Consider the following 16,754-nt stretch of genomic DNA (forward strand, 5'->3'; position numbering starts at 1 on the left):
TTGGTGCCCTCGAGTAGTGATGCACGGATGGTGGAAGCAGTAGCAGCAGTGGAGACGACCATTGGCACCGCCCCATCCAGCTCGGCATAACAAGAGGTGGAGAAACATAAACAGGACAAGGAGCAGCCGAGAAAGAGCAAGAAAAGGTATTTTTAGTGCAAAAGGCAGGCACCATTTGACGGGCTTTAAGTGTCGCTGTGGTGACCTTTTATGCGCTCAACACAGGTACTTTGATATGCATGACTGCTCTTTTTACTACAAGACCACCAGCCGCCTCGCCATTCTCAAGGCCAATCCTGTCATGAAAGCCCCTTAAATCGATAAGATTTGATACGTTCTTAAATCGATTGCTTTCTTTCTTGTTTTACTATTATTGTAGGGAGAATCCTTGGTGGCCATATCAACTACAATGCGTATATATATAAATCTATATTCAAGGGTGCTTTGTTCTTGAGCATATTGTGTTGTCCTCGATGATACAGTGCAGGAATATGATATGAATAATTTGACTCGGGGCTTTTCAATGGATGCTTTGCTTCTCAACGAATATGGATGTATTCTCCCTGTACTGGTTCATAGTAGCAGCCTTAATACAAAACCATTTTGGACTTTTAGTAGTCTATTGCCATAAAGGCTATGGTGTGCATGGACCTTACTTATGGTGATGAAATCCTCTGTTTTAAGTTTTATGGGTTTTCACTCACCCACATGGGATGATGTTTTATGCTGAAGGGTGCTATTGTGGTGATGAAATCCTCTATTTTAAGTTTTATGGGTTTTTAATCACCCATTGAAATACAATTTGAAGGTAGCATTCTGACTATTGACAATGGAGTTTTTGAGGTTTTCGCTACAAATGGTGATACCCATCTTGGAGGTAATCTATCTGACAGTTGTACATTACGACGGTGGTTATCATTGACTTTTTTGGTTGTCTTTTGAGCTTTGAACTTATTGGGATGTACACTAATATGCAAGTGGATGTACACTAATATGCAGGTGAGGACTTTGACCAAAGGATAATGGAATATTTCATCAAATTGATCAAGAAAAAGCACGGAAAGGATATTAGTAAGGATAACAGAGCGTTGGGAAAACTAAGAAGGGAAGCTGAGCGTGCTAAAAGAGCCTTGAGTATCCAACACTAGGTCGAGTAGAGATCGAGTCTCTCTTCGATGACATAGACTTTTCTGAGCCTCTTACTAGGGCTCGCTTTGAGGGGATGAACAATGACCCTTTTAGAAAAACCATGGGTCATGTTCAGAAGGCCATGGATGATGCTGGTCTAGAGAAGCATCAGATTGATGAGATTGTTTTTTTTGGTGGAAGTACCTATATTCTTAAAGTTCAGCAACTGCTCAAGGATTTCTTTGATGGAAAAGAGCCAAACAAGGGTGTAAACCCTGATGAGGCCGTTGCATTTGGTGCAGTAGTGCAAGGTAGCATTCTTAGTGGAGAAGGTGGAGAAGAAACTAAAGGTAAAGTAGGTCCACAGTTTCTGCATTTTATACTGTTCAGATCCGAACGAATTTTTAGTTTTTTATCCAGCAATTTGAAATCTTTTTGCCCTTATTTATGTGCAGAAATACTTTTACTGGATATGGCTCCTCTAACCTTGGGTATTGAGACTGTTGGTGGAGTGACGACAAAGCTAATTCCAAGGAACAGTGTTATTCCTACAAAGAAGTCTCAGGTTTTTACAACTTATCAGGACCAACAGACAACCATGTCAATTCAGGTTGGTCTAAAATCTTTTCTATCGTTCTTCTAAAAACTACCTGATGGGTTATTTCAATTTTTACAATAGCACGAGCTTATGGAGGATGATTGACTCAGTCATTTTCCTTTGCAGGTCTTCGAAGGTGAACGAAGTTTAAGAAAATATTGTAGAGAACTTGGGAGATTTGAGCTCTCTGGAATTCCTCTGGCTCAAAGGTTTTTTTCTATTCCTTTGTTCATGTTTCTATTTTTGGTGTGTCAAATCTGGTGGACCAGAGAACCAAACCTGTAATATGTTGGTAGGGGAGTTCCTCAAATTGAAGTTACATTTGAAGTGGATGCCAATGGTATCTTGAATGTTAAAGCAGAGGACAAGGGCACTGAAAAATATGAGAAAATCACCATCACAAAGGACAAAGGAAGACTGCGCCAAGAGGAAATTGAAAGAATGGTGAGAGAGGCCGAAGAGTTCGTAGAGGAGGACAAAAATGTCAAGGAACGTATTGGTGCCCGTAACGGTTTGGAAACATATGTTTATAATATGAAAAACACAATTAATGACAAGGAAAAGCTTCCTGAAAAAATCGACTCCAATGATAAGGAGAAAATAGATGCAGCATTGAAGGAGGCTTTCGAATGGTTGGACAAGAACCAGTCAGCCAAGAAGGAAGATTATGAGGAGAAGCTCAAGGAAGTGGAGTATGTTTGCAACCCTCTTGTGACCAAAGTTTATCAACAGTTTATCAACAATTAGGGGGATCCTCCTCTGAAGGAGACACTGATGATGATGATTCCAATGACGAACTTTAAATGGGTGTTTTTGTTGTTGGATTTTGGTTTTGAGCAATATAAAACACTGTAGCTTTTAGGATGAAATTTGTGGCTATGGAAAGCGCAAATAGTGTAGGATGAAATTGCTTCTGCAGAAAACAAATATTATCGATTTATTTTTTATGTTAATACTAATGTAATAGTTGAACATTCAGACCAGTAAATCACCTATTAAAGGATGAGAAATTTGGCATCAAGATAATGCCAACAATTTCACACCTATTGGTGATGTGGTGTACTTGGTATTGTGGTGTACTTGGTGGAAAGGAATTCACTTGAGCTCTTTTTTGGAAAGGAACTATTTTGAGCTCTTCTTTATGTGAATACTCATTTTTGGTATAATGATATTTTGTTCAATTTGTTGTTGCAATTTTGGCCATTTGATTGTCTAATTTTATGTTTCTGAATTTCCATTCAAAAGAATGCAACAACCTGTGTTTTTAGTTTTTTGGAATCTATGGAAAGAATGTAGTGGGTTCAATGCAACAATCTGTGTTTTTGACTTTTTGGAATCTATGGAAGGAATGCAGTGGGTTCAGTGTGAGCTAATTTACATATTATATTTGCTTTCGTTATGGGCTAATTTACATATCATATTTTTATTCGGCCATCATAAGTACATTCGAGAATTAACAAAGAACAAACCATAGTAGTGTAGTATGTCTCTAAAACCATTTGGCTTCTATAGGTCTCTAAGACCATTTAGCAAGAGTTGAAGACTAATTTTCCCCACAGAAATACTATTATGCTGGAAGTTATTATGTTGTTCAAGGTGATCAGTCAACAATGAAGGTATTATGTTGTTGTCTGCTGGAAGGTATTATGTTGTTCAAGGTGATCAGTGAACAAAGATGAATGATATGATGAATGATGTGTGCTTCAAAATATCCATTAATCTCTCACATTTGGAAACCAATGTACAAATGCGTTCCTTGTCCAACTTAAAAAACCTTTACAATTTTTCTAATTTAAAAAACATCCATAGCTCTCAACTCTCATACTTGGAAACCAAAACCAGCTCACACTTGGAAACCAAAACCAATGTACAAATGTGTTCCTTGTCCAATTTAAAAAACCTGTACAATTTTTCCAATTTAAAAAACAAAACCAATGTACAAATGCGTTCCTTGTCCAATATAAAATACATGTCCAATTTAAAAAACTTCTACAATTTTTCCAATTTAAAAAACAAAACCAATGTACAAATGTGTTCCTTGTCCAATATAAAAAACAACCTATCTGTAAGTTTTTCACTTTTTGGGGCAAGGGCAATTGCAAGTAATAATTAGTTAGGCGAGTCTACCTTTTTTGTTGTGTTGGTTACATCTGTCATTGTTGTGTTGTGCTGGTTATATCTGTCATAGTTATGTTGTGCTGGTTACATCTCTTAGTTCATCGTGTACCTAAACAATTATTGTAATATAATGGATTAATTTCAATTAAAATTTACAATTTTATATTTATTATATTTGATGGAAAAAAACCATTTTTATAACTTATAATTATAATGGATTAATTTCAATTAAAATTTACAATTTTATATTTATTATATTTGATGAAAAAAAACATTTTTATAACTTAAAATTATAATGGATTAATTTCAATTAAAAATTACATTTTTATATTTATTATATTTAATGAAAAAATACATTTTTAAAATAAAATTGTAGATTAATATATAATTATAAAAAATAAATATCATATAATTCAATATAAAAAATTAAATTCTTAAAAAATATAATGTATTTAAATTAATTTTAAATACACACTATTATATATAATACTAACATAATAATAATATCTAAAAATATATTATAAAAATTTAATAGCATTTATTATATTCATATATATATATATATATATATTTTAAATGGATAGTTCAACCTACGAGTTTCAATTTAAAATTAAAGGTTTTAATTTCATACAATCAAATGCAAATGTTTGAGTCCATGTTTTATTGATGATGATGAGATGTTAGACTTTAAGCTTCTCAATATTGTCAACTAACATCTCCCACATTGCTTGTGTGCCACATCTTATGTATAAAGCATGACTGGCTAATTAATTCTATGTTTTTCATTTAATTTGGTTGTGTTGCTGCTTTTTCTTTTTTAAGTAAGATGTTTAGGAAAAGTAGAGTTTCTTTTTAGCTTATTTTTTATTTTATTCTATTTAACATGTCTCTAAAATTAGATTATTATTTTTATATAGTTTATTAAAAAAAATTATTTAAATTTAAAAGTATATAAATGATTAATATTAATATTTTCTTTTCTTTTATTTATAAATATTAATATAAAATTATTTAAATTTAAAAGTATATAAATGATTAATATTAATATTTTCTTCTCTTTTATTTATAAATATTAATATAAAAAAAATAATTTGATATATCAATTTGAATAGTTAAATAGTATAAATTATAAATAAAATCTTCTATTGTTTAGCAAGTTTTTTCCTGCTAAATTCTATCATGTTGATATTTCCAATGTTTGATTTATTATTAAAAAATAATTTTAATTTGGGTGAAAAAAATGTGTTCCTATTATGTTAAAATTTCCAACACTTAATCATAAATAGTAATTTTTAATTTCTATGGTTTCGTATTTATTTAATTCCATTAGAATTTTTTATTTTATTTTTTGTACCATATAAATATAATTTTTTTATTGGGTTATACATATATATTCCCAAATAATTTTGATTAGTTGGAATTTAATTTGGGAAATTTATTGACTTGACTTATTTTGAATGATTGATTGGATTTTATTATATAGATAATCTAGAGAAACAAAAAAAATAATTTGTATAATTTCAATTAAGGATTTATTTTATTTTAGCCAATTTATTGATTAGGTTTAGTTTGAATGATTGAATTATTATAACATTTATTATTTTAAGCCAAAATACAATTATTTCAATCAACATATCTATTGGTCTCTTTCTGCACCTTTCTGGCAATTGCTAGTATAAATTTGGGCCAGATTTTGATAAAATTTGGTAGATTTTTTTGTAAATTCAAGTTATAGCTGTAAAACTTCAAGACATTGGGTGTCTGAAATTTTTGATGGTGCTGAATTCATTTTCTTTATCAAAAATATGATTAAATAATTAAGATTTTTAAAAATTTCTTATCCAAATTCAAGAATGGCTATAATAAATATAAATATAAATATAAATATAAATATATATAATTGTAATGATCCGACGGAAAGCGCAAGATACCGTTGGATTGACAAATCCAAACCATATGATCCGACAATGTACGCATGGATGGTTTTTCGCTTGTATATGCTATGTTACTTTACGAATTAGGGAAATTTATTTGAGTCGTGGAGGGAAGACGCAGCCAGTGTCAATGTGCCAGCTAACGAAAATCAGAAAAGGATAAGATAGCCCAATGATCGAGAGCGTGTATGAAGATAAAGCGCCATATAAACAATGCGACGCTTGTGAACATGTCAATTAGATTTATAAACAATTAATATGAAGTATGCCTTGCGAAATGGTTCACAAGAATACCAGCTACGATGGCTTTGGCATATCAACCAACTCCAATTGTAAGAGTTCCTTATCTCATCTTTTGCCTGCGTTGATTAGATCAACACGCAACTCCACGCAACTACTCAATGTATAAATACTAATAGCTTTGTTACCAAGCCTATGTCATAGGAATATAATAGAATTCCATTTTGCATAGAATTCTTCATTTGGGAATATCATGAAGACAACTACAGTTAGAAATCTGATTGCCGCACTTGCTAGTCTTCTTTTATTCTCCTGTGTATTTTCGGATGAAGGTGGAGGACTCGCGCTGAACTTCTATGACAAGACTTGCCCCACAGTTTATAACACAGTAGAGAGTGTAGTTGGACAGTACATTTCCAAAGCCCCGACTCTGGCGGCTCCTCTTCTCAGAATGCACTTTCATGACTGCTTCGTCAGAGTGAGTATCTTTAAGGTTTCATCTGCGATATATTTAAGTACCAATAATAGTGCATTGAACAAGAATAGTATTTATGGCCTTTTTTGGATTAGTAAATAGATATGTTTAACTGGATGAAGGGTTGCGATGGATCGGTGCTCTTGAATTCAACGAATTCATCGAAAGCGGAAAAGGATTCGATTCCGAATGTCACTCTCAGAGGATTTCAAGTCATCGACGCAGCCAAAGCTGCAGTGGAGAAGTTGTGCCCGGGAGTGGTGTCATGCGCTGATATTCTTGCACTCGTCGCACGGGATGCTGTTCATATGGTAACACTCTCTGTTCAATCATAATGCATCCCTTACATTTCCTTTCCTCTTCAATTATCATATTTCTTCGGCAACCACTAATATGGTTTGTATTTGTAATTCAAAATATTAGTTGGGTGGACCATTCTGGAACGTTCCAACGGGACGCAGAGATGGAATGGTGTCTATCGCGAACGAAGCTCTCACTGAACTTCCTCCACCATTCGCGAATTTCTCGCAGCTCACATCAATGTTTGCTAGCAATGGTCTTGATGTTAAGGACCTTGTTGTGTTATCAGGTAATTAATCCAATACTTCGATCGATACTCATTTATTATTTCATTTGGTTGTTATTCGCATTGACTTATGTATAACAACAGGCGCCCACACAATAGGGACGTCCCACTGCAGCTCCTTTAGCAGCAGGCTTTACAATTTTACAGGAAAAGGGGATACGGATCCATCCCTAGACAAATATTATGCTGCTCAATTGAAGATAAAATGCAAGCCTGGGGACAGTAAGACGATAGTAGAGATGGATCCCGGTAGCTTTCGAACATTTGACACCAATTATTACATGAATGTAAAGAAGAATAGAGGCCTCTTTCATTCCGATGCTGCGCTGGTAACCAACAACGAGGCAAAAGCATATGTCAACACGGAATTACAGGGCCCGTCGTTCTTCTCAGATTTTGCAACGTCGATGGAAAAGATGGGCAAAATCGGTGTCCTAACAGGCACTGCAGGGCAAATTCGAGGACATTGTGCTTTTATAAATTAACTTGGCCTCGATATTCTTTGATTTGATTTTCTTTGAATTTATTGGCAATCCCCTTGCCCAACGCCTGCATTCGTTACTCTCTTTTTATAAATTTACGAACATTTCAGCATCAACTGTAAGGTGCAGCTCTCTGCTTTGTCGAAGCAATGAATGTGTATTGTCTATTTCCTCCTCGTGATATTGGAAAGGTGTATTGTCTATTTCATCACGACATCACAGACCATTTAGATTCTTATAAAAAATCAAATGTTTAACGCACCTTAATATTGTCTGATCGATGTTCATATTTAAATCTTTTAACATTAATTATTTTGAAAAATAAATTATATATATATATATATATATTTTAATTTTTTTAATTTTACCAAATTAATTTTAGATTAAATTAAAATTATTTTAATAATGAATAATTTGACTTAAAGGATTGTGTAATTTTTTCATATATGTAACATTAATTTTTATTTTTTTTACATTATTTATTTCTTTATAAGTTATATAATTTATAAATAAAATAATAATAATTTTTGGCCGTTGAAGACTGTCCTGGTCGCAAATTCATACAATAATTATAGGTTGTTATGGCATTAAGCACGCTATTTTATTAAGTTGCAATAGCCTTGGAATCTCATCTTGGATGTCCCACATGTATGGCATTATGTCAAGTTTGTTGGGATTTTGTTACACTTTGAGATGATCTATTCTTCACATCACAAATTTAGATGGATGACCATCATAGTCCTAAGTCCTATTGTTGATCAAATATTCACACATGTGATGGCTGTTGTTGAACATGGCGCAGTTGTCCACGACTCTTATGTTCTACCCTTCACCATATTTATATGAGGGTACCTTGTTCATTTTCATTTGTTGCATAATATTGAAAGTCGCGTATTGTCCTACTAAGTTTATTGTGCCTCATTATTTTTTCTAAGTGTGTTGATGTAGGATATTGTAAGGCTTCTTGGTATTTTGTTTAGGTGTGCTAGTGGAATGAGTTGGTATAAGGGGAGTTAAGGTATATAATTTTTTTTTATTCTTTTTGATTATTTTTCCTTTGCCAAACTTTACGTTGACCTTGTTACTACTTCGGGAGAATCTATAGTAGATAGTTCCCTTATCCATGTTTGATAAGTCCACCTACCCTAATTATTGTTACTACTTCGGGAGAATCTATAGTAGATAGTTCCCTTATCCATGTTTGATAAGTCCACCTACCCTAATTAATGCTTCAGATGAAATTATTTTTGGTGTTCTCAACATTAACTCGGTTTGTTAAAGACTTAGCCTAAGATATATTTAGGGACCTCCCCTCATATCTCTTTTTAGGCAGTGGTTTTACTGATCTCTTCGAAAAAAAACATTTCATTTTCTTTTTTTTTAATCTATTTTTCTTTTTTGCAACTTAGAGTGTTAAAATTTTGAGTTAGATGACTAGATCCAAGGTTCACTTCTAATATTTTTGTTTTTCTTAGGTTAAAACTTGCTTGTTTTAACTATCTGTTTCATGTTGCACCAATTTGGAGTTTGCATAAGTAAACTAATTTAGATAGCTCAAATTTTGGTTTTAGATATCGATTCTAACCTATTACAATTGTGGATGTAACCCATATTTTTGTAAAAACTCTAAAATTCCAAATATCACATCTTTCTTTTGTGTTTATCTTATTAGTGTTAGAAAGTACATATTATAATTTTGTTTGAGCTTGTTAAACACTTCATCAACAAGAATTTCATGTTTTAATTCCAACATTGGGTATCTTCATGGCTGCAACACTTAGAAATAAGTGGATTGGTGCCATATTATATGCAATGTTTTTATCACTAAGTGAGATACCTTCAAGCTTTACCAAACACGATCATGGTTTATTTCTATGTTTGATTTGACATACACATAAAAATTTGGTGATGTTATGGAATTATTAACTTCACAATGCTTTACATAAACATATCATTACACAATTAATGGAAATCTTAATCGTTTAAGTAAATAATTTTATACCTTTCACAAAATAGTCAACATCAATGTTTGTTGTAATGATTAATTTTATTGTAACATTTTAGCATTGTATGTTATTAAGGATAATCATTGTATGGTCTTAAGGATAGCCTGTAACAATTTTAGCACATATATGGTCTTAATTATCTCTTATAACAATTTAGTGGGAGATTTTATACAACAATTTGGTTTTTGGACAAATGTTTAGATGTTCAAGTTTATTATTCAAGGTTTCATTAGTAGTTATATCATCTTAATGCAGAGAATTTAATGATATGGCAGACCTATGGTAACCATTTATGTATCTTAATTGCTTAATATATTTAATATTTCACAATTAGTGCAGCAATTAAGGGTTAGATCTCTTTACATAGTCCACCTAATGTGATAAATAGATCACTATTATTGTATGGGATTGTTTACATTTTTGGATAGATTAGTTTTCATGATTTAAATTTATTCCTAACATAGTGAAATGATAGTGAGTAACATGCATGAATTATCTTCATAACATGTCACTTGTAATCTCTAAAATGATGTTAGTTTGGAAATGGTTTACTTATTATTAATCTAATATGTATGTTAATCTAATATGTATGATGTCCATAAATAGTAATAAACTGAAGAAACTCGATACACATATGGGCATGATTTTGATTTCGTGTGATCATGCTTGACATATTACTTCCCAATTACATATTTTGAATTTGTATTTTGTTGCTCCCAAACCATAGATATCAATATTACATATGATTGGTGTGGATGTTGTCTCGAAAATAACAAAGACTCTTAATGCTTGATGATACTTTAATGGATATCATGAAGTGTGGCCAAATTATACAATTATTTACAAATTATACTTTTCAATCACTTTAGCAGTTATTCATGGATCAACAACACAACTCAATCATGCAAAAGATAACACAATCATCATAAAGAACATGAGAAACATATACATAAGACACCAATCTTCCTTTTATTTCTACAAGCTTTAACTTGATTACAACATTGCCCCCCAATCTACTACTTATAGGATTATCAATTATTACTGAAAGGAACTTCTATCCTTGCTCATTTATCAGTATTTCCTAAAAGGGATTGATGGCCATGCTCGTCCTTCATCCTATGCTGAAAGGGAATCTTGCCCTTGCTTGTTTATCTGCCTCTACTAGAAGGGACTAATTCCCCTACTCATTTATCATCCTCTGTTAAAAGGGACTCTTTCCCTGAAACAAAAGCTACCACTTGTTGGCCTTTTTTATTCATCTTTCATCTATTTTCAAACTAGAACCAATAGACCACTTTCCTTCATAAACAAATAATTTTCTCACTGCGTCTTCTCACCAAAACCACCATACAAAGAATTTCAAAAATCTCTTATTACTGAAAAAATCACCAACTATACCAGAAACACCAATTAACATAAAATCACCTTTGTTGAACAAACCAAAACGCCATTAAACCAATATTACCAACATCACCAATGCACATTTTTCATCCCTAAAATACCCTTTAGATATCATATATGATCACTAATTCACCCCTAATGCATCTTAACATTATGCATCTCGTTGCACCAATAACCTTCCACTTCTTCACCTTGGTTGATTGAATCTTACTTATAAAGAAATTTGGACTGATATTTTTGGAATTGAAGCTTAGTCACCTTGCACTTTGATATATGCATGGATTTAGTATTTTTTTACTTTTTCATATTCAGCTAAGTCTTCATAATATTCTCTTCAATTTATCATTCACTACTCACCTATTTTTGCTTGAGAAATTAAGCTTTAACTCCTAAAATTTGCTATTATGGAATGTGAAACTTTAATTTGTTTTCTCTTGAATGCTTCCATGAATCCATTAATTTTTATGTTCTCCTCCTTCAAATGAGTCTTCTGAATGTGATTTTTAAGTATTCAATAAATGACCTATTGTTACGAACTCAATCTGTGAGTTAAACTACTAATTTTAGTCTTTCTGACACTTTTATAGGTCTTAGTTGAGATTTTCTATTATTAGTGGGCTCTAACTTTCGCTTAGCTGTCAAAATTGCCTCTTAACTTATCCATGCCATCAAATTTGACCCTTTAAGCCCCTAGCGCTTTATATATTAGCCATTTTTCCCATAATACCAAGGGTTATGACCTTCGATTTAGTCCTTGAGTGCTTAACAATGTGTCCTTTGCACCTTAAGCCGAGAGGGATTATCTTCCTTAGCATCTTTGGTCATTAGGTTGCACCAAAACCAAGTATTGATGCTTATTCTTAGCGCCCCACTCCTTTACCTCGATGCTCCACTATTGCGCCTGCAAAACACCTCCATGGTCTTCATTGCAGAATGAGTTGTCAGGTGGGTCCACCTACTACCTTCTCCCATTGCTCATCACTACCGCTTTGTATTCCCAACATGTCTCAGTGCTTGTCATGCAGTTGTTTCCTTTGATGCACCTTTATTTCCTTCATGGGTCATGTCATAAGGTTGACATGTCTTGTGGGACCTCCTATGCGCTTCTCCCATTGGTCACCATTGCCTAGCTAGATTATCGACGTGTGTCGCTACTCGTCATCCTAATGATCCTTTCAGCACCTTTAACTTACCTTTGGTGTATGCCTTCACGGATGAGTGTTCATGATAGGTCCCTCGCTACACCTGCGAGCCAATCATTTGGACGACGAGTTGTTCTGTCTCTGGCACTTGCTATGTTAGCTCGACACCTAGTCATCACATCAATTCTTCCTTTACGATCCCTTAAAACCTTATGGGGTCTAGCACATGAGATGACATCATGTTCATGTCATCAGTGCCACATGACGCTCTATGGGTGTTCCACATCTCACCCAGAAATGGCCCATCCAGGTACAAAAAAACACAAAATTTGCATGTCATGTGTCCACTGTACCTAATGTCATGTTGACATCATATCTAATCCAAGCAACTTCCTTTCTATTCTATGAATAAGATTAAGTTTAAAGGAGAGGAGTGATTACTCCCAATCTCTACCTCAAATAGACAAGACGAATCTCTTGTTAAAACAACAAATAATGCATGTTTGTCTAAGTATCAGTTAGGATTACATTCATAATAGTGTCTCTTCATGGACACATACACTCGACCTCTAACAATAACAACAATCTATCTCATGCATGACTGATACTATCAACTTGTCAACTAATAATCAACAAAGTACAAAGCTGAGAATGCTTATATGACAAACATAGAGTCACTCTCACAAATGCATGCTTAAACCATCAACTCATACTCTTCTTGACATACTTCTAATTACAACAGACTCCATATTTAAAATTTGACTCATCATGAACATTAGTAGCATTTAAATAAGGACTCTTTCACCAATACTTGGACTGACAATCTCCTTACTAGCAATATGAATGCCACACTCTTACAACAACTAATATTAGTTTATACCAATTGATAATACCTTTGAGATAAATGATACCAATTACCAAATTGATGCCACTGGGTGTTTTATGTATGATACCAATCAATCAAACCATTCATCATATTTGCAACACAAATCTCTTCTCATTCATGAAACATTAATATCAAACAAACACCAATTGCCTATGTCTTCCATGCTTATGATTAATCAACAAACAAGTGATACCAATTAATGATACCAATTGTTAATGGACAAATCTGAAGCTCAAATTTCAGCTTGAATATACTCCCCCTATTTTTATGCTTCCTATTTGCATTAGTAAACTCTAAAAATTATTTCATAGTAAAAAAGCTATCACGATTGTTCTGTCAATCATCAAATCAACCACACTACTTAGCAATATCAGTGATCTTCACCAATTTCATAAACTCAAGAAATAAAAAAAATGGCATACTTCCCTTAAACTTCAGATGAAATATTAGACATGTTCCTTCTTGCTTATTGCATCTGACCTTTTTCGCTTCTCTTAAAGCCAACCTCTTCTTGTAAATGAAAAGGAACAAGGGCTCTACTCCCCTTCAGCAGACTATCACCCTTTTTCTTCCACACCTGGGTATGCTAAGTTTTTACTTGGTCAATATCATGAGATTGTTGCTAGCGTTGGTCTTGTATTCTTCCATGATTGAGTCTCTTCCTACCAAACCACTAATCATTCCTTTTTCTAGCACCAATTAAACCCAATCTATAATCTACCTCTTTCTCTTCTTTCTCACTGTATGTTCTTGCTCTCTGCAATGAAGAAATTACAACGCTATTATTCCTTTTGTTTGATTGGAGTCTCTTCCTATTGCAGATATATAAGAGAGATTAGCCATAAGAATTTTAGAATTCGATATGCTAATCTTTTGCTAATAATATTCAAAGACAAACACTAGTCTTTGTTGCCTCAACGCACCATATGCCTTTCTTCTATTTCGATTGTCAAAATAACTCATATGTAGTTGTGCTTGCGATCTCTCAACATAATCCATGCATTTGTATACAATGTTTTGGAAATGAGGTGAATTATTTCCAAATTTTCATGCAGCTACTTTGCGCCCATAATTCTTACACCTGTGGCATTTTTTATTCAAGAAGAGGCAAAGAAATTATTCTTCTTAACAAATGTTTTGCTTGTCCAATTTCTTGGATTGATATTTTCTCCCTTGCTACTATTCGGCCACTGGAAATATTTCCTTTGAGAGGCAAAGGCCCTTTGTGCTTGGTTGTTTGAATTGCTCTTAACCAAAAAGCCAAAAATAAGCAAAAAATACAATTAAAAAAAGTAGTTTCTCTTCTTTTCCATCCAAAATATTTACATGTACCTCTTTTTAAATTTTAAGGATTTTTCTTCATTTACATATTATAACATGGGAATTACATGATAACTTCATGGGCACTTCTAGGCTAAAATATCCTCTAATTCACTTTACACTTTTATCTATGCATGGATTTCTTATTTTTTGCCTTTGTACTATTCAACTGAGTCTTTTGAATATGCTCTTCAAGTTATCATTCACTACTCACATGCTTCTGCTTGAAAAACATAGCTTTATTACTCAAATATATTATTATGGAATTTGAAGCTTAAATTTGCTTACTCTCGAATGCTTGAATGAAGCCATTAATTTTTCTTTTGTCCTCCTTCAAGTAATTCTTTTGAATGTTCTCTTTAAGTCTTCAATCATTGACTTATTGTTATGAACTCAATTTGTGAGTTAACCTGCTAAATTTAGCTATTCTAGCACTTTTATAGGTTTCAGTTGAGCTTTTCTACTTTTAGCGGGCTTAACTTTGACTTAACTACCAGAACTACCTATTAACTTATCCATGCCACTGAATTTGACCCTTTAAGCCCCTTGCTCTTTATATATTGGTCCTTTTTCCCATAAGACCAAGCGGTGTGACCTCGAATTTAGTCCCTAAGTTCTTAACTGCGAGTCCTTTGGACCTTAAGCCTCGAGGGCTTATCTCTCTCCACGCCTTTGGTCATCAAGCCACACCAAAACCAAGTACTGTATCTTATGCTTAGCTCTAACCTCCTTTACCCTGGTGCTCCATTATTGCACCTTCAAAACACCTCCAAGGTCTTCATTGTGGGATAAGCTATCAAGTGAGTCCACCTGCTACCTTCTCCCATTGGTCGATGTTGTCTCTTTTTACTGCCAACATGTCCTAACGTTTGTCATCCTGATGTTTCCTCTGCTGCACCTTTATTTCCTTTCGGGGTCATGCCGCAGGGATGACATGTCTTGTGGGACCTCCTATGTGCTTCTCCCATTGGTCACTGCTACCCAGCAAGATAGTTGACATGTCTCAATGCTCTTCATCCTGATGATCCTTCTCGCACCTTTAATTTAGCTCTAGGGTCTGCCTTTAGGGGTGATATGTCTTGGTGGGTCCCCTGCTGCACCTATGAGCCAATCATTTACATGACAGGTTGACTTGTCTCTAAGACTTGGTGTGTCAGCCCGGCACTTAGTCATCTCTTCAGTTCTTCAATTGTGCTTGCTTCAAACCTCCTGGGGTCTACCCTATCAGATGACATCATGCTCACATCATCAATTCCACGTGGCGCTCTGTGAGTGGCCAACATGCCACTTGTAAATGGTCGATTTGGCTACACAAAAAAACTAAATCTACATGCCACATGTCCACCATAACTGTTGTCATGCTAACATCATCTGCGATGTCAAAGGAGAGAAAGGTTCCCAAAGCCTTAGTTTTGCACCATTTTTCTTTATAAATTTTTCTAGAGGACCTAACCATTTTCTGCACTATGTTGCTACCACATTGTTCAAGCCTTATCCTTTGTGCACCCTTTGCAACCTTCCACACTACTCCCGTGAGGATTTCATTGTCCCTAGATGTTGTCATCATCCACTTGTCTGTCAATTTTCACTGGAAGTTTATGCTAGAAAACACTGCCCATTTTGAGACCCCTATTGCGTGGTTTATGGAATTTGGGGGGGGGGGGGTGTCGGAATGAACCTTTTACATCTATTTGATGATTGGCAATATGAGCAATCTACCGATTTTGACACCCTCTTTCATATTAAAACTTCCACTTGTTGACCTTTCGGAATACCTCTGCTGTGATGGGGGGATGCAAGGGGCTTGATCCAACAACTGACATGCCCACCTATTAACCAAACGTCTCCACCAACTATTCCATTGGATTTTCCACCAAGTTAGGGAACACTGCCTAATGTGACCTACTCTAAAGCACCTTTGCCAATGATCTCTACCATTATTGTTCACCAATATTCTTGGAAATATTTGATCCTTGCAACACCTTTGCCATACATATGTTGGTCTTCCTTCTTTTTGCAGCCTTCTCTACTTTTCCATTGTAGCACCTTTGAGAGTAACAACTTATCAACATATGAATCATCAATTCTTTTTCTTTCCCATTAATGAAAACACATTTCTAACATCTTTCAATCCTTATGCAATGATTCAATTGAATTGTTGTGGTGTTATTCTATCTTAGCTATGGTTGGATATGTGTTTCACATGGGAATGAAACATTTATAACATTTAGATGATTCTATGGTTAATGTTTATTTGAGATTTCAATTTGAGCAAGTTCCATTTCTTTCTGTTCTCTTAACAAAATCACACTTCATAAACAAGCACATTTGGATATTGTGGTTAATAATCTGAATATGCAAGATACTCAAGATTAATTCCACTAAAATCTTCAAACACTCACAAGTAAATCATTATTTATTTCTCATTGAAGTTTATA

At 34.0% G+C, this 16,754-nt stretch overlaps 1 protein-coding gene and 1 pseudogene across 1 annotated transcript; both read left to right on the forward strand.

The window, feature by feature from the left end:
* The first annotated feature begins 523 nt into the window (after positions 1 to 523).
* Positions 524 to 2,530, forward strand: LOC149252687 (luminal-binding protein 5-like; annotated as a pseudogene).
* Positions 2,531 to 6,271: 3,741 nt separating this feature from the next.
* LOC149252688 (peroxidase 27-like) lies at positions 6,272 to 7,564 on the forward strand. The gene is made up of 4 exons (XM_089456704.1): positions 6,272 to 6,496; positions 6,616 to 6,804; positions 6,917 to 7,082; positions 7,164 to 7,564. The coding sequence occupies exons 1-4, from the start codon at positions 6,272 to 6,274 to the stop codon at positions 7,562 to 7,564; spliced, it is 981 nt and encodes a 326-aa protein (XP_089312830.1).
* Positions 7,565 to 16,754: the final 9,190 nt, after the last annotated feature.

Source organism: Pinus tabuliformis, chromosome 7 (assembly GCF_031772625.1).
Source record: "Pinus tabuliformis cultivar Carrire ecotype Pingquan chromosome 7, CPIR1, whole genome shotgun sequence".
In the NCBI taxonomy this organism is placed as follows: Eukaryota; Viridiplantae; Streptophyta; class Pinopsida; order Pinales; family Pinaceae; genus Pinus; species Pinus tabuliformis.